Below are 24,704 nucleotides of genomic sequence, written 5' to 3' on the forward strand. Positions count from 1 at the left end.
ATCCAACTTCATTGTGTTCTAGGTATAATAGTACCCTAGAGACCTTTGTCTTTTAAAACTTGATTCTCTATCTATGAATCAGACCTGAATTAAAATCCAAGTAATTCCTCTGAGACTTCAGTCTCTAAGTCTAAATCTGGGAGCAGTTGCTTTTGATGTCTTCTCCTACCTCAACAATACCTTCTTGGCCAGACTTTTTGTTTCAATGTAATTTAAGACTAAAACCTGGCTCCGTTATTTATGTTTCGTTTTTGAGGGTGCATGAAGTGAAATTTGGGGAGATTCTCTGATAAGTAATCACAAATCGATAGCCTAGAGGGATCTCTGGCAGCTAGAAGGGCAAAATTCTTGTCTTACGGAAAAAAGTTTTGTTTCTGAAGTTCCTTTGTCATTTGGTTGAGAGAACACATTTGTTCCTCAGCTCACAGCAAGAGCCATAAACAGTGGACAGCTTCTTGCAAAGGCCTAGTACTTGTGTAACATGTAACTACAGTAGAACCCAATTGCCATTGTCATCTTATTCTAGAGGACAGATTCAGGATATAAGGAATACCCCCACCGTCTTTCTGCTTCTCAGTAATTCTAGGTTTCCCTTTCTCTCCAACTGCATTCATTTATTTTTTAACTTTTGTGAGTACGTAGTAGGTATATGTATTTGTGGGGTACATGAAATGTTTTGACACAGGCATGCAATATATAATAATTTTATTGTGGAAAATGAGGTATCTATCCCGTCAAGCATTTATCCTTTGTGTTACAAACAATCCAGTTACACTGTTTTAGTTATTTTAAAATGTGCAATTAAATTATTGACTATAGTCACCCTGTTGTGCTACCAAATACTAGGTCTCATCATTCTTTTTTTTTTTCTTGGAACTCATTAACCATCCCCACCTCTCCCACAAAACCCTGCCACTACCCTTCACAGCTTCTGGTAACCATTCTTCTACTCTCTATCTCCATGAGTTCAATTGTTTTGATTTTTAGATCCCACAAATAAATGAGAACATGTGATGTTTGTCTTTCTGTGCCTGGCTTATTTCACTTAACATAATGGCTTCCAGTTCCATCCATGTTATTGCAAATGACAGGATCTCATTCTTTTTATGGCTGAATACTTCACTGTGTATATGTTTCACATTTTCTTTATCCATTCATCTGTTGATGGACTCTTAGACTGCTTTCAAATCTTGGATATTGTGAATAGTGCTGCAACGAACACCTCCAACTGTGTTTATAGTTGTAGGCAAAGACAGACATTCTTCTGCACACATGGTAGTGAATGTGCTCATAGAGGATTGAGCTCCAGTGGGAGAGAGTTCACTGGAGGGACACCGTACACTGAATTGGGCCTTTAGCAGGGGTTAGGGAGGCCCTTGGAGAGGGCTATACAAATGGTGTTCAGAATTCACCAATGGAGCAGGCCTAGCATCACGTCCAAGGGTGAGGATGCAAGGAGGAAATGGAGCCGTTTCAGGAGTCCTAATCCTTTTTTGAAGTCTTTTGCCCTTTGTATTAATTTAATATAATTAATATAATTTAATTTTTATAACAGCCTGAGGGGTAGGTAGAACCTATTTCCATTTTACAGATAAACTAACTGGGGTTCAGCAAATGAAGAAAATTGCAGGTTACCTACACTGCAAACAAGTTGATAGAGCTTGGATTTGAACTGATCTATTGGATTCAGAATCTCTTCGCAGATACCACATTGCCCTTCATATAGACAGGAGTAAAACCTGCTTATATGTAGACAGCTTTTTTATGGTTTTGTATCTGAAAATCCAGGACCATGTATTGTCCATCTCTGGTTTCTCATCTTCTCTTCCTCATTCATTTCTTGTCTGTGATTTGTTCTTTGGGTTGACATGATACTCCCCATCCTAGAGACAGACAGGATCTTGTTTGCATCCAAAACAGGAAGAGTTTCCACATCTCTGGGAGAGCTGGTGTGTCTCTCTGCTGCATTCCTTCTATCTTGGGGGCAGGCGGAGCACAAGTGTGGCTGTTAGGCGCAATAGCACAGCTGTAGTCACCTGCCAGTTGACACCAGGGCACATGGTGTCATGGTCGCATTACTGGAGTGTGTCTGGCTCAAGCTGCTGCATGATTGGCATTTATTGGGGCTATCGTCGGGGGAAGAATTCTATGTACTTTGTAAGAACCATTTCGTAACACCTCATATTCCATTTGCCACATGTTCTCATAAAAATATCGTGAATCCAAGCTTTTTGCATGAAGCCAAACTGCAGCTTGCCTGATTCATGTACTACTCCTGAGGGATTCTGGTTTTGACTTGGCCTCATGGGCTTCCGTTTTCTGTGAGATCTTTGAACAAAGTTATATTTTCACCCTAATTTCAGTGTGGCTAAATTAAATATGATGCATATTTTGTTCAACTAATAATGCGAAGTATAGAAAAAAGGACCATGGGGTAATAAATCATTAATAAATTTGGTGGTAACAGCTGGTAGATTGTTACCTTGAGAAAAATAAGAGACTCATTGACAACAACTAAGAATAGCAAATGTAAATTCTCTTTGCTTAGATAATCTTTTTATGAAGCTTCTTCTTTTTTTAAATTTAAAATGATGAAATGAAACTAACAAAGTATTTCCTTTTTTGTTATTTTGCAGAAAAAACCACTGTCTGCAATAATAAAGGAAGTCTGTGATGGGTAAGTGTTACTCAGGATTTATCTAAGGCATTCTAGTTGATAAATTGACAAGCAAATAATATATTTCCAGTAGGATAGTAAAATATTATTCATAAGTCACTCACTGACTTGCTCAAAGTCACTAAGAATTACTGTGTAGGAATATCACACTCTTTTCCAACAGAATTTACCATTAGTCCTCAAAGAGCAGAAAGTGTGAAATGGCTGTTATGTGCACAGTGGGGTTGGCTTTATTTATTTTACGAAGTTGTGTTCCTTTTGTCCTACCCAGCAGGGAGTACTCTAAAGGTTTTTGAGGACACAGTATACACTTGATCTGGTATAAACTGAAAGGACCACTCAGGTCCCCATAGAGGATGAAAGAATTGAACAGACAAGGCAGTGGGTAATTGTGCTGCTCCGTGGGATCTCACACTGATATGACTTTCCTACTTCTTTGTGACTGCTCTAAACAATACAAAGGAAATGTATATATGGTAGCTGCATGACTTTTTTTTTTTTGAAACCAGAACTGTGAAAATAGTTGTGTTAACTGAAATTTATATAAGGCCTAGAGTACTTAATTGGAGTGTTTCAATCTGCATCAACTATACTGATAGGGGATTGTAGAATACAGAGACAATTAAAATGTGCCAACTTTCAAAAACTTAAATTGCACTTATTTTCTTTGTTTTTCTTTCTTTGCTTCAATCCCTTAAAATAAGTAGAATTGTAAAGGTTTGTATTTAAATCTCCCACATCAAGCCTTGAGGATGAAATGCTTAAAGGTGAGCAGTAGGCCTAGCATCAGGTCTAGACAGTCTACACATGAAATGGTTGGTCTCAGGGTAATGGAAGGTAGGCTAAAGTCATTTTGCTTTAGGAACTGCATTGTGGTATGTGTTGGGATTGGTCCAATTCCAATCACAGGGTGCTTAGTTCATCCAACACTAAAAAATTATAAAAATGAAAATGGCCACTTTCATTTTTCTAATCAGTATACGCTTGTATTTTTAAGGTGGTCTCTTACCAACCACGAACATTTTGCACTGCAGCATGCCGATAGTTCAAACTTCTATATCACAGAAAAGGTAGGTCAACTACATTATTTAATATGGGACACATATTGAAGGAAAGTAAATCATGACGATGTTTTCTCTGTTCGGGCCTAGACATGCAGGTCTAAATTTTAGGTCTCTACTATCCATGAAAATAGAGTCTGTAAAGCAAACAACTGCTACTTTAGAATCCACAAGATGATATTTGCTAGCTTAAGAGTAAAGACCAAATATGTTTCGTGTCTTGTTTAGCAACTGCAGTTGCCTTCTAACAGTGAATATGTCTCTCTTACTGCTTGGTTAAAGAATTTATTTCATACTTAATGACTTAGTTGGGTTTTCCTTTCTCAGATTTTGTTTTTTCAAAGTAGCCTCTAACCCTTGCTTAAAGTACGTGAAATAATGACAAGAAACCTTTTCAAATGTGGCATTATGTATGTAGGCACTAAGAGTGTTCTATGAATCTTGGGAACCCAGCTCTCTTCTTGGGTGATTTTAACTCTTTTTTAGCAAGATTAAAGGAGAAGGAGGAATTTGTGAAGACAGCAATGGCCCTGGGAGCAAGTAAAATTAGTATGTACAAGATCCCTGATAGAGGAAGGGCACGCTGGAATTTATTGAGTGCATACTGCGTGCCAGGAACTGAGCCATGCACATTACATCTGTTTACGGATTTCTTCCTTAAGACTAAACTGGGCTATAAAAATACTGGCTTTGGTTAACAGGTACGAAACTGAATCATTGAGGACAAATGGTTAGACTAATGCTTCATACTTGATTCTACAAGAAGCAAGTTTAGATTTTTGTGCTTCTTTGATTTTTGTCTTTTGGAATTTCCACAATAGTTTTGCATCCAACACAACTTTAGGTTGAGCTCACTGAAATGCATATGAGCCAGTTTTGTCTTCTAAAGTGATAATCTTGGGGGTCAGCAGGGAGGGAAGGAACAGCCCTGGTAACAGCTGTCATTATAACAAGGTGGCCAGTGCTGAAACAGAAGTGCATACAAAGTACTCTTGAAGGAGGGAGAATCGGGTGGCCTCAGGCTTCAGTGTCTTGCAGGCTTTGTCCCAGTCAGTAGTCCCTAGAGTGACTGTAATTTTATCCATGAATCAGGTGGTGGTAGAAGGTGGAGGCAGTAACAAGGGTCCTACTTCCACTTATGACTCCCTTGCTCTACCCCAAAGAAGGAGGGAAGGCATTCAGTTCAGCAGGAGAAAGGCCTCAAAGGCCTGAATGCTTCTCAGAAATGGCTTTGTTCTTCCCAGATGAACACTGGGAATTTTGTAACTGATGCTGTTTTCTTCTTCACATTGATTGTTACAAAGCTGGGAACTGGGCCAGGTGCGGTGGCTCACGTCTGTAATTCTAGCACTTTGGGAGGCCAACTGGGGCAGATCACTTGAGGTCAGGAGTTCGAGATCAGCCTGGCCAACATGGTGAAACCCCGTCTCTACTAAAAATACAAAAATTAGCTGGGTATGGTGGTGGGCACCTGTAATCCAAGCTGTTTGGGAAGCTGAGGTGGGAGGATCACTTGGACTTGGGAGGCGGAGGTTGCAGTGAGCAGAGATCGTGCCACTGCACTCCAGCCTGAGTGACAGAGCGAGACTCCATCTCGTGAGGAAAAGAAAAAACAAAACTGAGAGTTAACAAGTGAACTCGATTTCCTGGCGTGCCTTGTATATTAAGTTTACCTTTGATTCCTTTGACTTAAACGTTTAGTTTCCTGTCTCTATTTTCCCTTTGCTTCAGTTTCTTAATGTTTTTCATTTATTTTATACTGCATCTATATAATTTGCATGCTATTCTTTGTGAGATTAAAGAGGTTATATAGAAATCCAAGTTAAATGATAGCAGTTAAAGGTATTGCCATGGTTTTATTCATACCAGTTAGTGGGTAGTGAAATCAATTCAGTTAGTTGCCAGAGCATTAAACACTGGAACATAGTAGAGTAGATTAGGTCAGAGTATATCTCCTGTGTTGCTTGTGAAATATTTGTTCCACCTACCCACATGTATAATACATGTAGATTACACTGGTGATTTACCCTGGGTTGTGGTAAAAAAGCTGTTGAGTCATGAATAGTTCTGGCTCTGAATAATCCGTGCTGGTAGATGGCCCCCAGTGGTGTCCTGTCTTCTGTCACCATTGTCTGGAGACCTCAGTGTAGTGAAGATTACTAAAGATGGGGTTTTCAGACTTCATAGAGAACATAAGCATGGCACAGTGAACCTTAAAAAAATATGTAGGGCTTTAGATCCCAACCCCAGAGACTCAGAGTGAGTGGGACTTGGATATGGCCTGGGAGTTTTCGTTTTTAAGGCACCCTCTGGGCAGTCTCATGCTGGATACCTGGAACCACTGGGAGAAACAGCCCTGGGGCCTATTTTCTAAAGAGCTGGAACCCATGTGTACAGGACATTATGCCTTCTGTCCAGAAGTTGTGTACAAAGTTCAATTTAGGAACGTGGGCTGGGCACGTGGTTCACATCTGTAATCCCAGCGCTTTGGGAGGCCAAGGCGGGTGGGTCACCTGAGGTCAGGAGTTCGAGACCAGCCTGGCCAACATGGCAAAACCACGTCTCTACTAAAAATACAAAAATTAGCTGGGTGTGGTGGCACATCCCTGTAGTCCCACTCAGGAGGCTGAGGCAGTAGTATCACTTGAACCTGGGATGTAGAGGTTGCGGTGAGCCAAGATTGTACCACTGCACTCCAGCCTAGGTGACAGAGCAAGATTCCATCTCAAAAACAAAAACAACAAAAAACAAAGTATGTAGGAATGTGTTTGTGTGCTGCCACTTCTTGGCATAATTTGAAAATTATTAACATCATATAATGGTTATGCTTTTTTCCTAATTAAAATTCATATATACTCAGAACATTCAAACTATTGAGAACGGGGGAAATTATTATTTTATGGTGCATCTTAGTTATTTTCTGGGAATCTTGTTTTGCCTGAGGACATTCTTGAAGTTGAGTTTATAAAGGACTGGCCACGAAGTCTGTCATGGAGTTTTTCATCTTCAGTGGGCTGTAGCAGAGATTATTCTTTTATGAAGAGTTTAAGGAGTGAGAAGACTCATCTTCCCTATCATAGTTCTTTGTTTGTAAATACGGTGTCATTGCTCTTCCTCATGCAGCTGTCACTGGGCACAGCTGTGGGTGTGCATGTGTCACGGAGCTCAGCACGCACAGAGGAGGAGATGACGGTGACTCCTGGCTCCACAGGGTCGATCCTGGGCTGCCTTCAGTTTGCTGCTTAGTCCATCTAGTTCCTTGCAAGTATTCCTAAAAATACAGACATTTTTTCCCATTTTAAAAATAATGTACTTAGCATCATCTTGGTTACTTACAGCCCAGTGATTTGTTAGGTAATATTTTCATCACCATGGTAACCGGTGACTCATTTTTGAAACTTGTGCATGCTCTTAGTTACTGATTTTCCCTTATATATGAGACCGTCTCTGTCTTTTCGCTGAAGATGAAAATCACCTGTAGTTTCAGAAAAAAAAATTCTCTAGCTGGCCAAACAATCCAATAGAAATAGTGGTTGATGGATGCTTGTGATTCTCTTCTAAGATCCTCCGGAAGGCACTTTCCCTGCTTTTCTAACGTTCTCCAAGCCCATTTTTTGAAATAGTCTTCCTTTGCTTATTAGGCCATTAACTGAGGTTTTTTTTTTTTGGTGCAGTGGGGGAAAATGTCATGTTAAGTAGCATTCAGCAGAAGCATCGCTTGGAAATGCCTCAGAGAAAGTTAAGATTCAGTGATTCACAAGTTCAAATTCTGCTCTAGAAACTTAGCTATTTCAGGGTGACGTCCAGGAGAGAGAGAGAGGGAGAGAATAAAAAATGATAAGTGAAGGGTATGTTTAGGTGGAATTTGTCTTTTGAATAAGAATTCTACTGAGACAGCACTAAGCATTGTTAGTTTATGACCCTCATCACAGTCCAATGATGCAGGTATTGGTATATTCATTTTATGAGAAAAGTGAGACTGAGAGAGGTTACTCAACAACTTGTGTGGGTCGTACAGATCAGAAATGGCCAAGCTGAGACTTGGACCCAGGTGGGTCTGAACCCAGAGCTCTCTATGCCATCTCTGAGAAACTCTCTGTACTATTGCCTCAGCCCCAATTTGTTTATGATGCCCTTTCTTTGGGCATCACTGTCATCAAGCCAGTGATCCTAATGGTAACTGCCTCAAAAATAATAAATACAGGAAGTTACAGACTATGAGCACTGGTTACCAGCTTCAGTCTGTGGCTTCCTTATTCCTTCTGAGGGTAACTTGGAGGAAGTTGTAACAGGTAACCTTCCACTTACTAGAGCTTCACAAAGTGCATTTATATTTGCCTTGGGTATGGATCGTATAACTGCCTAAGGCAGTGTGATTGCACGAATACCATTCTTTTTAGACAAACAGGAAAATTGCCTTGTCATCCCTAATCCTAAGCATGTATGGAGGTGAGTCCCCAGAAAACACAGGGCACAGTAGAGGAAGCCATGAGGAGGTTAGGTTTTGTGCCTGTGGATAATTGAGATTTTATTATGATTGCAGGATGATATTCACTTCCTCCATACTGAGACCTACTCTAGCGTGTATGAAGTATAGTGATGTATCGCTAATGTCTTATTTAGATAAATTCCATATCTTGTAATCACAGAAATAAGCTAAGCCTCATTCAGGCCCTCTCTGCAAAGCTGGCCCCACAGGCACCTTTGGTAAGGAAGTAGGGTTGTTTGGGGGGTACCCCCTTTTTTGTCTTTCCCACTTCCTAAGTGCCTTGGGTTCTCAGACAGCCCCTGAGCCTCCTAGAATTCCTGGCAGCCAGAATTGTGCACTCCCTTGGATTTGTACATTTCATTCTGGTCGGGAGACGATTCCACTATTTTGCAGAATTCAGTTCAACTATCATGCTTTGGTAGATCCAGCTGTAAGTAAGCAGAGTAATCCCAGTCTCCAGAAAGGATTGAGGCTTAGAGGTAAGCAAGGATGAAGGCCTGGGAGGGAATCAAAGGAGATGGACAGGGAGAAGCCTGCAGTCCTATTTTCCAGCTCTGGTTTCTGTGCTTCCTGTCTTTGCATCCTTGTGAGAGACCTGCTGTGACTTTACAGTCTCCGCCCCTTTGCTTAAATCACTTTATGCTTGTCTTTGTTATCCTCAATCAAAGAGCTTTCTCTAGGGCAGGCATTTTAATTTGAGCAAACTCATGCCCAGGAAAGCTGTAAATTTCCTAAACCAGCCGAATACCCTATGCAACTTTCCCTTTCCTGCTGCCTTTGGTGAAGGACTCTGGATTTGATCAACAGAAGTCACTGTGGCTGCCTCAGCAAGACACACCAGCAGCCCTGGGCTAGCTCCTCTTGGGCCAGTCCACAGGCAATAATGGGTGGAGAAAAATGTTCCTGCCTGAAATGGTTTGGCTGTGTCCCCACCCAAATCTCATCTTGAATTGTAGCTCTCATAATTCCCACTTGTTGTGGGTGGGACCTGGTGGGAGATAATTGAATCAAGGGGGAGTTTTCCTCCGTACTGTTCTTGTGGTAGTGAATAAGTCTCTTGAGAGCTGATGGTTCTATAAAGGGAAACCCCTTTCTCTTGATTTTCATTCTCTCTTGTATGCTGCCATGTAAGATGTGCCTTTCGCCTTCCACCATGATTGTGAGGCCTCCCCAGCCACATGGAACTGTGAGTCCCTTAAACCTCTTTTTCTTTATAAACTACCCAGTCTCAGGTATGTCTTTATTAGCAGCATGAGAATGGACTAATACACTGCTTTTCCCTTTGGCCTGTCCCTTTATCTCTTCAGGGTTTCCTGACTCCAAGCATTTCTCCTGTGCTGCCTCTTCTTCCTGTCTGAGACCCTGCTGCCTACTGTCTCCTCTGTTAAACCTGTGTCTTGCTACCCAATTGTTTCCTTTTTGCCTGATGACCAAATCTGATTTCTGCTATGGATGTTGTGTGGATGCCAAAGGCTGCTTGTATTCCTGTCCCCAGCCTTTGGCAAGCACTGGACTCTCCTAGACAGGCTGCTTATCTGGACTCTGCCACTCATCATCTGGGCAGCCAGAGAGAAATGAACATGCTGGGAGGAAAAAAGCCACATGTGAACACATCCAATAGAGGAGACTAGAAGTGACTCCCCAGTGTGTGCCAGGTACTGTGCTAAACCCTGGGGATATCTCTAACCTTCCTGATAATCACAGGCAAAATAAATCTTTACCTGAAATTAACCAGTTACAGTGACAATGAGTGCCACAAAGGAGAAATGTGAGTGTGAGTGTCTGGGCCTAATTAAGCCTTGAGGAAGTGACATTTAGGCAGAGATCTAGGAAGAAAGGAGGGAGGATAGATGGGAACCTCTTAAAGTGGGCTAGATTCATGGTGTGCAGAGAAATAGGGATAAAGCCAGCGTAGGACTATCCAGATGTGGCTGGAAAGTTTTGCATATGCCCTGAATGTCAAGGCTTTTTAAGGTCATCTTAAAGATCTTGAACTTCATCCTAAGATCGTAGGGAAGCCTTGAGATGGTTTTAAACTGGACTTGATGACAAATGATTGGATTGCAGACTTCCTTGTGATTACTCTGAATACACTCTGTTGGAAGGATTGTCAACCTATGGCAGAAACAGTGAGAAAACTGTAGACTGGAGAGGAAAAGATTGCATGGGTGTTTTATTTGTATTTATTTATTTATTTATTTGAGACAGTCTTGCTCTGTCGGGCAGGCTGGAGTGCAGTGGCGCAATCTTGGCTCACTGCAACCTCCATCTCCTGGGCTCAAGCAATTCTCCTGCCTCATCCTGCCAAGTAGCTGGGATTATAGGCATGTGCCACCACGCCTGGCTAATTTTTGTATTTTTAGTAGAGATGGGGTTTCACCATGTTGGCCAGGCTGGTCTTGAATTCCTGACCTCAGGTAATCCGCCCGCTTCAGCCTCCCACAGTGCTGGGATTACAGGCATGAGCCACCATGCCCAGCTGCATGGTTGTTTTAAAATTCGCATAGAGATTGACAACAAATGCTGGGTAGCACTTTGAGTCCAAGGAAAACATAGAGCGAGATGATAGTCTTAAATGTCTGCCTTCGAAGAGCTTACTATCTATTATCTCTTTGACAGCTTGGCTGAGGGTAGTAATGATACACTGCAGTTGAATAAAACAGCTCATTTTATTTATTTCCAAAGTGATATCTTCTTGATAAATTTGCCTGTTTACACGGCCTGATAAAATGTTAATATTCAGTTACCTGATGTATTCGTTCCTGTCCTTTCTCATGCTGCTATAAGGACATACCTGAGACTGGGTAATTTATAAAGGAAAGAGGTTTAATTGACTCACAGTTCCGCAGGGCTGGGTAGGCCTCAGGAAACTGACAATCATGGTGGAAGGGGAAGCAAACACGTCCTTCCTCACATGGAGGCAGCAAGGAGAAGTGCAGAGTGAAGTGGGGAGAGCCCCTTATAAAGCCATCAGGTCTGTGAGAACAGAATGGAGGTAACCACCCCCATGATTCAGTTACCTCCCATCAGCACGTGGGGATTATGGGAACTACAGTTCAAGATGAGATTTGGGTGGAGACGCAGCCAAAACATGTCACCTGACTAATTTATATCAAATTTTAACTTCCCCTTTGGACATACCTAATTTTAGGATTCAGACACTCCTAGCATAGGACTATAAGAAGGAGAAATGGATTTGCCCAGATTTGACAGTTAATGTGCTGCGATGAGAAAGATAATTAAGGTACAGTCCTTGTCTCCATGGAGTTTTCAATCTAGAGGAAGATTGAGTTGATAACAATTCCAGTCATTGGGGTAATTAAAAGGGGTCCTGTTTGAAGAGATTATTAGGAATATGATTTTTGAGTCACTTAGGTTTATAATTTAACCATATGATTCTGTGTACCTTAAAAAACCTTTTGACTAGTATATGAACTCTTTTTTTTTTAATATCATAATTGAGGTAAGATTTATACACCCTAGAATTTGCCCATATAAAGTGTACAATGCAATGGTTTTTATTATATTCATAGAGTTCTGCAGTGCTTTATTTTTTCGATAGCAAAGCTGTGATATTTCCACCTCAGTATTTTCATCTTCCAAAGCTCTTAGCCTTAAATGTAGATTTTGGCTCCAAATTTAGAGATTTGGATTCCGTAGTTCAAGGCTAAGGTTCAGGCATCTTTAACAAGTACAGCTGGTCCTAGTACCAAGCTCAAACACTTTCCAGTGGAAGAGTGAGCAGCCTCTGGATCTTTCCGCTATTCCTGCATGAGATGAAAAACCATATTTTGAATTCATATTGGCTTATAGGCACGGACTCCCCATGCCCTCCCTGAGCTGAGGGTGTCATTCTGATTGGTTTCCACTGTTGCCAACAGAGAATGAAGTCCAACCTCCTTTCTTAAGCCAGAGTTCAAGGTGCATCACAAGTCAACATTTTCAATTTTATTCTTTCTCTTATTCCCTCAATTTAACCAAACTGCTATAGTGTTGTCTAAATATATCTTGATTTGTCTCCTTTGTGTAGCTTTACTAACCTGGAATTCAGTTCTCTTTATCTCCCTCCTATTATTTCAGGTACTAGATTAGGTGCTGAGGATAAAGAGATGAAATGACATACTCCTTGCTTCGAAAGCTGAATCTTAGAAACAAACACACACCTAGGAGCAATGTCATTTAAATGACTGCCATTTCAGGACAACAGTTCATCCTCTTCCTACCAATCCTAAATTGTTTGAGCTGGAAGAAACCCTGGCTTCTTGCCTAACATAACTGTAGCCCCACTTTTGGAGATTCGTCTCTTAATTCAGTCCTCTTATAAATCTCTACCCCTCCTCTCTGCCGTTATAGGTATTATTGTCTACTAGTTCTTTTTCTCTCAGGTATCTGTTAGCTGATCAGGACCTACATTGCTTTATCATTGCCTTGAACTGTTGTTTAACTATTTCTGTGCTGATTTATGTTTTCCTCTCAACAAGATTCCAAGTACTTTACAATCAAAAACTGTATATTCCAGCTCTGTGTCTCACATGGTTCTGTGAATATAATATGTAGGTGTTGGAAGATTGTGGGTTTTATGTTACATAGTTTTCTTTGTAAGATAAGAGTACAATTAGTTGCTTAATAAATTATGTATGATGTTGGTTAATTCAATCACCAGAAGATGCACATAACACGTTAAGATTATTCACAGTGGAGAAATTGTAGAGTGAATAAATGAATCTTAATGTTCCTCTTAGAGTCTTAAAATGGTGTTAAAAAGTTTAGTTTGGCTTTCAGTCTGCAACAACTGATTAATTACCTTTTTAAAAGAAATACGCACATACACACACACACACACACACACACACAAAATATCTGTACTGTGCTGGATATTGACTAAAAATTCTTAAAAGATTCATGAGATTTCACAAAATGATATTCAGCAGGACATAAATTTACAAAAATCTCTTGTTCCCTCTCTACCAGGAATGACAAATGGTAGAGAGCCCATAGATAAATTGACTTGTATTCCCCACCCCCCCCAAAAAAATTTAAAAAACCCATGGAGTTAGAATAAATGAGCTGTTTATTTAGAATCCCTAATTTAGAATGAATGATCTATTTCAGAGAACTTGGTCAGCTCTAGGAAATTATCTCCAGTTTACAGCAATAGTGAGAGGGAGGGAAATAAGGAACAGAGACCCTCTGATCCCTTATAATATACAAATAACCATCACGATGCAGATCATCAAACAGTAATACAATTTCAAAGTATTATCACTTTTGTTCTTATTATAGCAAATAACGTCCTCTAAGAACCAAATGGTGTTTGTGAGAGATAATGTACTCAAAATTATGTTACTGTTAAATTTTGAGAAAGTTGAGTTTTACTTTATTTCACCCTAGGCTAAGATCCATTAATAATGACGTGGCTCACCATCTTCAGTTCTTTATTTCAGGCAGTTAGTTAGCTCTGTGGGAGCAGTGTCACAGAAGAGTACAGAGAATTGTTGGCTTACATACATACAAAACTTTAGAGCTTCTGTGAAGGAAAACATGGGCACTGACTTAGAAACCTTGCCAATATTTTCTCCCCTACCCGCCACACGCTTTTTCATTAAAGGAAAAACTTTGCACAGTCACACTCTACTGTGGTGACACATTTTCCAATAACCAAGGAACAACTGAATGCAACTGTTTGCAGTCAGAATTCTCTGTACATATGTGAAAACAAGCCACTTAAAACAAAAGTTGGAGCAGCAATTTTGGCAAACAGGAAAAACACTGAAATATGCCATCGAGTTTGCTTGCAACATGGAAACCGTGAATGAAGAGTGTTTTACTTTCTTTTCTTTCTTTCTTTTTTTTTTTTTTTTTTTTTTTTTTGGGAGACGGAGTCTCGCTCTGTCGCGCAGGCTGAAGTGCAGTGGCGCAATCTCGGCTCACTGCAACCTCTGCCTCCCGGGTTCAAGTGATTCTGCTGCCTCAGCTTCCTGAGTAGCTGGGATTACAGGCGCACACCACCACACCCAGCTAATTTTTGTATTTTTAGTAGAGACAGAGTTTCACCATGTTGGTGAGGCTGGTCTTGAACTCCTGACCTCAGGTGATCCACCCTCCTCAGCCTCCCAAAGTGCTGGGATTACAGGCATGAGCCGCCGTGCCAAGCCTCCTCTGCCCTTTCTCAATCCATCAAGCACAACTTGTGAAAATTGAAGTGCATGTGTACACACACACACACACACACACACACACACACCCTCACACACCCTCACACACCCTCCTCAGATTGTCCTGACTTCCCGTAGGAGCTATCCAGCCCTGGCATTGGGCTTCAGCCAGCCATTCCTCTTTCCATCAACGTCACCCCTCTTTTGCCTTGGTGTCTTTGCTCATAGTGACTCAAACTAAATTGGCAGTAGACTTTCTGAAGTTGTCTCTAAAAACATTTTTGGGTGGTTTTAGACTTTTCTAATTAGAGTTTGGGAACTGGATGGGAGCTATCATTTTAAATCATTTGGTATGTTTCCTCTAGAGAGGACTTGGAAGCATATATACTTATTTCAGGATGAAGAAAAAACAGCCTAAGTTGAGTCACCTAAATGAGAGGGAGCTCGGAAGAGCAGGGCAGCGACCCCCACCAGCATTACTCAGATGTCGGTGGGTTTTATGACATGTTATTTAATGTTTACACTGACTGTTGGATAGAGGCTATAACAAGATGATTACACAGGCAGCTAACTTTGTAGCTTAGGCTCCCTAGCTTATGCATGGTAAGATGCAACTGCCTCTAGAATTGCAGGCAAAGACAAATGCCAGAGGTCATGATAATTCCATGTTCTCCAGTTCAGCTATTAAACTAATGAATAGATTGACTGAAGTACTGAAAGATTTAACTATGTAATGCTCAGATGCAGAATGAGTGACACATGGGTTTCCTCCAAACAGGCATTTCTTTACCAAAAATGACCCTGAAAACACCAGAACACTTTTTCCAAACAAAACGAACTACAGTGAAAAGCAAAAACCATTATTAGTAGAGATTACTTCTAAGAATGGCTCTGTGATTCTTATAATTTGTTTCAAGGCCAGAAACTTAATTGCAGATCTTCTAAGCACACTCCTGTTCATGTTTTTATACTTCTAAAATGAGATTTATTGTTGAACAGCAATCAGATTATGTTTGGCAAAGTTTTGAAATATACACTGTGTATATTTTTGTGTGTTTGTGTGTCATGGGTAAATAAAATATCGATGAAAAAATAGTGACTTTACTACTTGGAATGACTTTTTGTTGTTTTTAGTCTGTTTTCTATTTTTAAAATATTTGTTAGAACCCATCAGGATGATTTTATGACTACTGATGGTTGTGCTCCACAGACGGAAAAACATTTCATTACACTCTTTGCTCTACAAGGTCAGAAACAAAGCTAGATTTCTTCACTTCGGTTATCCCAGTGTCTAGCACAGTGCTCTTATAAATATTTGTTTAATGGAATAATGAACACCTTCTATGAAAATAAACTGGTGACCCAAGGGCAGGCATAGGGGGCAGGCATGAAAAAGACCAAAAAGAAAAGGAGAAATAGAAGAAAGGTAGAAAATTAGGCGGAAAGTCTGCGGAGAGATAAGAGGAAGATGAACTTATCTCTACCCAGGAAAGGTAGTGTGCCTGCAGCTCTTTTCTGGAGGTGACACTCAGTAACATTAGGGCCCTAGGTTGCCCATTCTTTCCACTGTGATCAGAATCAAGTTACAAAAATTTATTGCCTGATTGTTTCTTTCTGATCCCCATTGTTCTGGTTATCTATTGGAGCATTAAAAAACACCCCAAATTTAGTAACCTAAAGCAAAAATTCATTATCAGTAGAGATGATTACTTATACTCACTGTTTCTCCAGGCCAGGATTTGGACATGACATCTTCCCATCCATGATGGCTTGTCTCTTCTTGATGTCTGGAGTCACAACTGGGAAGACATGAATAGCTGGAGGCTAGAATCATTTGGAAGCCTCTTCTTCACTCATGTCTAGTTTCTGGGCTTGGATGCCTCAAAGACTGGACTCAGTTGGGATGGTAAACTGGAGTGCCCTACATATGTCCTTTCTGTGTGGCTTGGGCTTCCCCACAGCATGGTGGCAATGTTCTCAGAAGGAGTTCCAACAAGAGGGCGCTTCCAGAGAGGAAGTGTTTTAAGAGAATCAAGCAGAAGCTGCATGGCTCATTATGACCTAGCCTTAGAGGTTTACAGGATCACTTCTGCTGTACTCTATCGCTCCAAGTAGTCACAAGCCTGCCCTGATTAGAGGGGATGAGACATAGCCTGGTGCATGGCACACACCTGTTGTCCCAGCTATGGGGAGTGAGGTGTCTGCAGGCTGTGTTGAACTGTGATTGTACCTGTGAATAGCCACTGCACTTCAGCCTGGGCAATATAGCTAGACTCAGTCTTTAAAAAAAGGGGAGTAGAGGTGGGACATAGACCCCTCCTTCCCATGGAAGGAGTGGCAAAGAATCTGGGGGCTTTTTAATTAAACCACCCATCATTTCTTTACATTTCTCTTTCAGGGAAAAGTTGTCAGATAGGTACACTATTTTCCAGAAGTTATCCAAAGATTAAACTGTGTCTTTTACTTTTGCAATTATTTAACTTTTTAAACCAAGAGGAAAGACAAAGAGAAAGTAAGAAAAATGGAAGAAAGTGTGCATCATACAAACATAGAGCAGCAACAATGAGGCAGTTTTCTCCATTGATAAATGATACATATCTATTGCTTCTTTTAAACGTGGGGAGGGGGAACAATAATCGTGTAAAGCAAGAAATTTAGAGGGAATTTATTTGGCACTTTGATATTTACACCTTCTTTTGACCACAATTTTGGGAGAAATTGGGATTCACCGCGTTTACCATGTCTGAAGATTAAAGTCGAAAAATAAAAGTGACTGCTTTGTTGCCATCAACTGCACTTGTAAAGCAGTAACGATTCTTTATTTTTCCAAGGCAGTCTTGTACTTGGTGCTTTGACTGAGAGAAAGAGCTGGAGAGGGGTGGGTGGGTGGATGAACTGCAGCTCTTTACTGTCTCTGGGAATGGCATAAGTCAAGGCAACCTTGGTCATCAAGCAAAAGCTTCATTTGCTTTGAACTCCTATAGGGGAGAAATACTACAAAACACAAACTTTAAAAGTGATTCATTGTCATCTTATCTGAGATTTTTCATTTCATTAGGAGATAAAGAGGAGAGGATAACTTCCTCTTCCAATAGTTTTTTTTTTTTTCTGATATATTCTCATTTCTCATTTTTTATCTGCTCCCTATGCTTATTTTTCTTTCTCCTCTGGCCCTTTTCCTTCTGATTGTTTTTCCTTCCTTTCCTTCTCTCCATGACTTCATTCTTATTTTGCCCATCTCTTCCTCACTACCATCTCCTTTATTGGGTTATTAGCCATCTTTTTAAAAACTTCTTAGTCTGTGTCCACCTACTTTTATTCTACCTTTTTGGTGTTGAAATCCCCCCTCTTGTAGCTCTAGACTTGTCAGCACTGTAGTTAGGTTTAGATTTTTAGATGTTAAAAAATGAGGTGCCACTTTACTGATTTAATACAACTAGTATAAAGCATTCTTTTTTCAGTGTCTGCTGCTCTGAAGCAAGCAGATACAAAATCTCAAGTATCTTCAAAAAACATTTACACAGATTAGGCATATTGAGACATATTAGAAAAAAGTAAATTAAAAAAAGATCAGAATCCTATTACTTAGAGAAAACCAATGGCATTCTGCTATATCTACTTCAAACATATTTAAGTCTAGAAGTATATTGTATTTTACAAGCGTGTAAAATACTATACACATTGTTTCACAGCTCTAGACTTAATATATAGCAGCCGTCATAACACAGTAGTTAATATACTCAGCCTACTTTATTATATAATGAGGATTAAACAAGGTAATGCCAACAACACAGTTTGCAAGGCACTTGGCCCATAGTCATTCCTCAGTGAGTCATATTTCCTATTTATTCGTCAAACTTTCCTAATGGCTGAAAAGAATTCAACTCAGTTCTTGAAGTCACTTCTTTGTATTTGGACTTTTGAATTGTTTATCTTCCTCTCTTTCTCTGTCTCTTTTTTTTTTTTCAAGCAGTGCTAAAGGGGCCATTCTTTAAAGTAAGTCTTTATGTAATTCCTTAACTATTTCATTATAAACTATTGATAAAAGTTGAATGATGAGTCAAAGAAATTGTGTCATCTAGGTATATGTGGCCATCATTTATGGAGGACCCCCTAGGTGCCAGGCACCTTCATGAGTTATTTCATTTAAGCTTTTAGGATTCACAGTAGTCTTAGACATTTGGGAGTTTTAGGTCACATAGCTTCTGAATGCCAGAATTGGAACTGAAATAAGATCTTTTATATTATTGTGAAGAAAGTTCCATTTCAGCAACTTTTCACAGGTGCTTCAGGAATTGGAGAAGGAGTTGACTTATACAACCTTTAAAAATATTGTTTTGAATGATTTAAACATGAAGAAAGCAATCAGCATAAACTCTGATAATGGATAGGAGCACAGTGAAGGCAAGCTTTATTATTATTATTAAGATGCCAGGCTAAGTTGATTTTGAGAGGGCTTCAATATAAAGCATTTCATTTCCTCTTCCCCCTGTGCATACATTTACACTTCTTATAAAATGTGTCATTGACTGAGAAGATTGCTTTTATCTTAAATCAGGCATGAATCCACCCACTCAAGAAAAATCATCTCTGTGTCCAATAATGATAGACTGGATTAAGAAAATGTGGCACATATACACCATGGAATACTATGCAGCCATAAAAAATGATGAGTTCATGTCCTTTGTAGGGACATGGATGAAACTGGAAATCATCATTCTCAGTAAACTATCACAAGAACAAAAAACCAAACACTGCATATTCTCACTCATAGGTGGGAATTGAACAATGAGAACACATGGACACAGGAAGAGGAACATCACACTCTGGGGACTGTTGTGGGTTGGGGGGAGGGGAGAGGGATAGCTTTAGGAGATATACCGAATGCTAAATGACGAGTTAATGGGTGCAGCACACCAGCATGGCACATGTATACATATGTAACTAACCTGCACATTGTGCACATGTACCCTAAAACTTAAAGTATAATAATAATAAAATAAAATAATACAAAAAAAAAAAGAAAAATCATCTCAGCAAGTTTGCTGCTGCTGCACCTGTGTCCTTGGCTCATGGAAGGTCACGGATAGTTCAGGCATATGGACTTGGGAGTATGTCAGGTGTCTAATAAAAGTGAAAACCTAATTTTCCTCTTTTCTGTAAGTTTTGAGTACTTTTCCCCGATTTCCAGTATTTATTATAAGAAACGAGTTGAGATTAGGTATTATTTATACAAATTTACATGATAAAATAAATATCCAAGTATCTGGAAAGATTCCTGAGATTTCAAGGTAAGCTTTTAAAAGCAATTTCCAGCTAATGCTCTGTGTTGACAGATAGTGCCTTGTGTATGGTAAGTGGAATTCTGAGATGGCCCCAAGATTCCCACGCCCCTAGTGTTACACACCCATCTAATCCCTGCCTCTTGAGTGTGATCTGGGCCTGTGAATAAGAGGGGCTATCACTTCTGTGATTGTGTCACAGCGTATGGCAACAAGGATTTTGTAGGTGTCATTAAGGTCTTTAATCAGTCGATTTGGGAGTAATCAAAAGGGAGAATATCTTGGTGGGACTGGCCTAATCAGATAGGCTTTTAAAAGAAGGTGAAGCATTAACGAGATGTCTTCCTTTTCGCCCCGAGAAATAGCGAACTGCCATGTTGTGGAGAGGGGTACAGAGAGGCCCTAAGATCAACCTCTCAGAGCTGAGAGGGGTCCCTGGCCAATAGCCAGTGGGAAATAGAGGGAAGAGGGATCTTGGTTGTGTAATCACAAGAAATGAATTCTACAACAACCTGAGTGAATGTGGAAGAGGGCTCTGAATTTCAAATGAGGACCCAGCTGACTAACACCTTGATTTCACCCCTCACAGACACCCAGCTAAAAGGTGCTAGACTCCTGATCTATAGAAACTGTGGAGATAGCTAAAAGGTGCTAGACTCCTGATCCATAGAAACTGTGGAGATAAATATATCTGTGCTGTTTTAAACTCTTAGGTTTCTGGTAATTTGTTATACAGCAATGGAAAACTGGTAAATACACGGTGGGAATGTATTCACGTTTCCTCCACATTAAGTAAGGCAACAACACACAAAAGCACATTGAATGTGGAAGCTTGCTATATTATTATAATGATCACCTATAATATCAGAGATTGAGTTTTTATGTTAATAAAAAAGCCTCATTATTCCTGCTTATTACCTTAATAAAATATACATTGACAAACCTAAGCTCAAAAAACATATTAATGTTGATACGATACCTCTTTCTCTATTTGGGCTCTGAGGCATTATCTGAGCTTTTTTTCCTCCTTCTAGAACAAAAGGGTTCCATTATTTGAAAACCACTGTCTTGACTAATAGGTGCTTTTTAAAAAGACTGCATTTTGGTTGTTGTAAGAATGTAACTGTTGGCAGGGAAAGGAAAAGCAAGATTGTGCAAGGCTAATTTATAGTCAGTACATTGTTTCAAAGTGTATGTTTATCTTTAATTGTTCTCTCATTACAAAGTAATGCATAGATGTAAGAAATCCAGCCATCGTTTCAGACAGATGAGTTTTGTGCTATGATACTGTTTTTTAAAATCAGAATTCATTTAGGTAGTAATTTAAAAACTTTTAAATCATACAATATTTCAAACATATCAAAAAACTACAAAAAATGATATAACTGACACTTGTACAGCCCACCATCTGGATGTTGATAGATGTTAACATTTTGCCTACTGTTTTGCATCACCTTTAAAAAAACTTCCAAGCATAGCTAAAACCTTACTCTGTCAATTTTTCTGTCTCTCCTTCTATTCCTCTCTTCCCAGAGGTAAGTACTAGCCTGAAATTGAAGTATATCATTCTCATGAATGTTTTATAGGTTTTCTACATAGGTATATGCTTATGAATAATATCAAGAATTGTTTTCTGTTTTAACATTTAAAGCATTGATATCCTACTGTAGGTAACTTTTGCATTTAATTTTTTCACTCAGAGTAATATTTTTGAGATGAATTTTTTTTTTTTTTTGAGACGTTTTGTTGTTGTTGCCCAGGCTGGAGTGCAATGGCGGATTGTGGCTCATTGCAACCTCCGCCTCTCGGGTTCAAGCGATTCTCCTGCCTCAGCCTCCCGAGTAGCTGGGATTACAGGCGCCTGCCACCACACCCAGCTAATTTTTGTATTTTTAGTAGAGAAGGGGTTTCACTGTGTTGGCCAGGCTGGTCTCGAACTGACCTCAGGCTCCACCCGCCTCGGCCTCCCAAAGTGTTGGGATTACAGGCGTGAGCCCCCGCGCCTGGCCTGAGATGAATTTATGATATCCCATGACATTAAAAAAAACAGTTGATTTATCCAATTTTTAACCAATAATCAGTTGTTTCCTCAATTTTGGTATCACAAGGAATACTGTACTATGCACGTATTTGTGTGGGGCTGTTTAAAAGTTTCTCTAGAATAGAATGTAGAAAGCTTTTGGATTAGAGGGAAGGTCATTCTCAACTTTACTGCTTTTCAAAGTGGTTCTACTAGCTTGCAGTCCCACCAGCAATTATCAGCTTTTCTATTCGCCTCACCCCGACCAGTGCTTGTTTGCATAGCTTGGCTAATGTTAGCCATGGCGAGGACACCATGGGACTTCTCCTATCCGTTTTTTTTTTTTTTTTTTTTTAAACGGCGTCTCGCTCAGTCACCCAGGCTGGAGTGCAGTGGCAGGATCTTGGCTCACTTCAACCTCCGCCTCCCGGGTTCAAGGGATTCTCCTGTCTCAGTCTCCCGAGTAACTGGGATTATAGGTGCAAAGAAGAGAAAACTCAAGCCTATGAGTAGAAAAGTGGGTTATGTGCAAAGAATTAAACATCAGGCAGATCAAGATCTTCTTGCAGTATGAAGTCAACATAAACATAGTTCCAGATTTGTATTGATTCTGAAAATATATTAATCTTTTACCTGTATTTTAAAAAGTATATGCCATCTGAATGAGAGAAAACATCAAATAACAAATTCAGGAGTATAAGTTTTATGGTGTCAAAAAGGCAGTAACAACTGATAACTCTTAGTTCAAATAACTGTATAAAATTTCCTCAATGACACCAAAAGCAAATCTCAATTTTATATATGTGAAAGAAGATATAGACTACAGAAGTCATTTAATTAAAATCTTAGTGGAAAACTTAAAATTATATTGTGAAACCCAGGAATGAAATTGATTATGATACAAAAAAAGTTTTTAAATTTAATAGTTCCTTTTTTTTTTTTTTTTTTGGATACCGAGTTTCACTCTTGTAGCCCAGGCTGCAGTGCAGTGGTGTGATCTTGGCTCACTGCAACCTCCACTTCCTGGGTTCAAGCTATTCTTCTGCCTCAGCCTCCTGAGTAGTTGGGACTACAGGCACCCACCCCCACACCCGGCTAATTTTTATATTTTTAGTAGAGACGGAGTTTCACCATGTTGGCCAGGCTGGTCTCAAACTCCTGACCTCAGGTGATCCACCCACCTCGGCCTTCCAAAGTGCTGGGATTATAGGCGTGAGCCACCACGCCTGGCCTACGTGTCTTTAATTTGCATTTCTCCAACTGCTGAGGCTGAGCATATTTTTCTGTGTTTATTATCTAGTCAGTTTTCCCTTCTATAAACTGCCTATACATTCTTTGTCCAATAGTGGGTTTGGAGTGTTTCATTGTTATGGATTTACAGGAGTTGTTTATATGTTGTGGACACAAATTGTTTTTCCTAAATTTCTACCCAGTCCATAGTTGTTTTTTCTATTGTGTCTTTTGTCAAACAGAGGTTTATAAGACCATTTTAATCGATCAGATTTGTCCTTTTTTCCCTTTTATTACCTGGGCTTTTTTGCATTTTATTTAAAAGCACTTTCTCTAGCTATATATTTTAAAGAGATTCTCTTGTGTTTTATTTCAAAAGTTAGAAAGTTTTGATTTTCATATAGGTCATCAATCTATTTTGAAAGTGTGTGTAGGGGGGTATTATATGGTGATCTAATTTTATCTTTTTATGGAGACAGCCAGTTGTCTTACCACTGTTTATTGCATTATTCATCACCTATCTGTCACTTCCATGACTTGCATTGTCACGTCTGTCATATGTCAAGGTTTTGTGAATATAGGGGCCTCTGTGACTCTCTATTTTGTACCATTATCATACAGCCCAGCTAACAAGACTAGATTTCTAGTAGAGTGAATCTCTGTGCCTTTTTCTTCCTCTTTCTCTTCTCTTCTTCAGTGTCATCATCTTCTTGTTCTTCTTTTTCTCTTCCTCTGTTCTTCCTCTTCTCTGTCATCATCATCATCATCATCATCATCAAAATCACCCTGCTTCTGCCTTTTACTCTTCCATATGAATTTTAGCATATGCTTGTCAAATCCCATTCGAATTTTGATTAAAATTGAATTTATGGACTAATTTTGGGGAAAATTTGCATTCTCTAAGATATTGACTATCCCATCTATGAAAACAATATATCGTTCTATTTATTAGAATATTCTTTAACATTTTCAATAAAGCTTAACCATTTTTGCCCTTAAAGTTTTTATACGTATATTTAGTAAGATATATGCCTCGGTACCTCAGAATTTTGTATCCATCATAAATTGTACATGTTTTAAGCACTTCTATTGTTTACAGCTGTTTATATACCTCTTATTGAATAGTTTCTGTGTATAGCAAATTCTGTTGAGCTTAATTAATTTCTGCAAATACACTGAGATGTATTTATCATCTTTTAAAGATTAACAAAATTAAGTATCAGAGATTACATAATTTTAATATGATTATATATGACTAGTGTACAGCCTGGATTTGAACTTAGTTTTATCTAAATCTTTACCTTTTTCTAAGAGCCTTTTCTTTTACATCAGCTAATGTTTCTCTGACGTATGTTATCTTGTTTAGCAGGATTTTTTTAATACGAAAAAACTAAAATCTCATTACAGAGCCTGTATGTGAAAGAGGCACTTGATTCACCCAGTATATGTCTCTTAATATCAATTAATTAATTCATCTGGATAGTCACATTCATGGCAGAGAGTAAGTCTATAAAATAAATGCTTTTTCTGGTCATTATCTTTGGATCAGCTCTTAAGGAAAACACCCATCCTAATTGAATTAGCATGGCTTTCCTAATTGCTCACTGCCTTACTTATGCTTAGGCCTATGTCGCATTAGTCCCTCCCGACAGATCTGGAGGCAAGGCCTAGAGCGTAGTGTGGGTGGTCCGGGACCAAAGGAGAAAAGCTAATGTGATAAGGTAAGATGAAGACAAGTTTTTAATGCTTTTAATGTTGGAACTGTTTAATTCTTTCCTCTGACACCTAGT

The 24,704-nt window shown here is 39.4% G+C and overlaps 1 protein-coding gene across 10 annotated transcripts in view; it reads left to right on the forward strand.

Annotated features, from left to right (window-relative positions):
* The window catches only part of ELMO1 (engulfment and cell motility 1), a 595,247-nt gene that overhangs the window by 130,534 nt on the left and 440,009 nt on the right, over positions 1–24,704 (forward strand). For all 10 annotated transcript variants that reach the window (XM_054496891.2, XM_063667384.1, XM_063667385.1 and 7 more), the window contains 2 exons: positions 2,637–2,677; positions 3,675–3,747. In XM_054496891.2, coding sequence (XP_054352866.1) covers positions 2,637–2,677; positions 3,675–3,747 — 114 coding nt within the window. The remainder of the gene's footprint in view (positions 1–2,636; positions 2,678–3,674; positions 3,748–24,704) is intronic.

Source organism: Pongo pygmaeus, chromosome 6 (assembly GCF_028885625.2).
Source record: "Pongo pygmaeus isolate AG05252 chromosome 6, NHGRI_mPonPyg2-v2.0_pri, whole genome shotgun sequence".
NCBI classification, from domain to species: domain Eukaryota; kingdom Metazoa; phylum Chordata; class Mammalia; order Primates; family Hominidae; genus Pongo; species Pongo pygmaeus.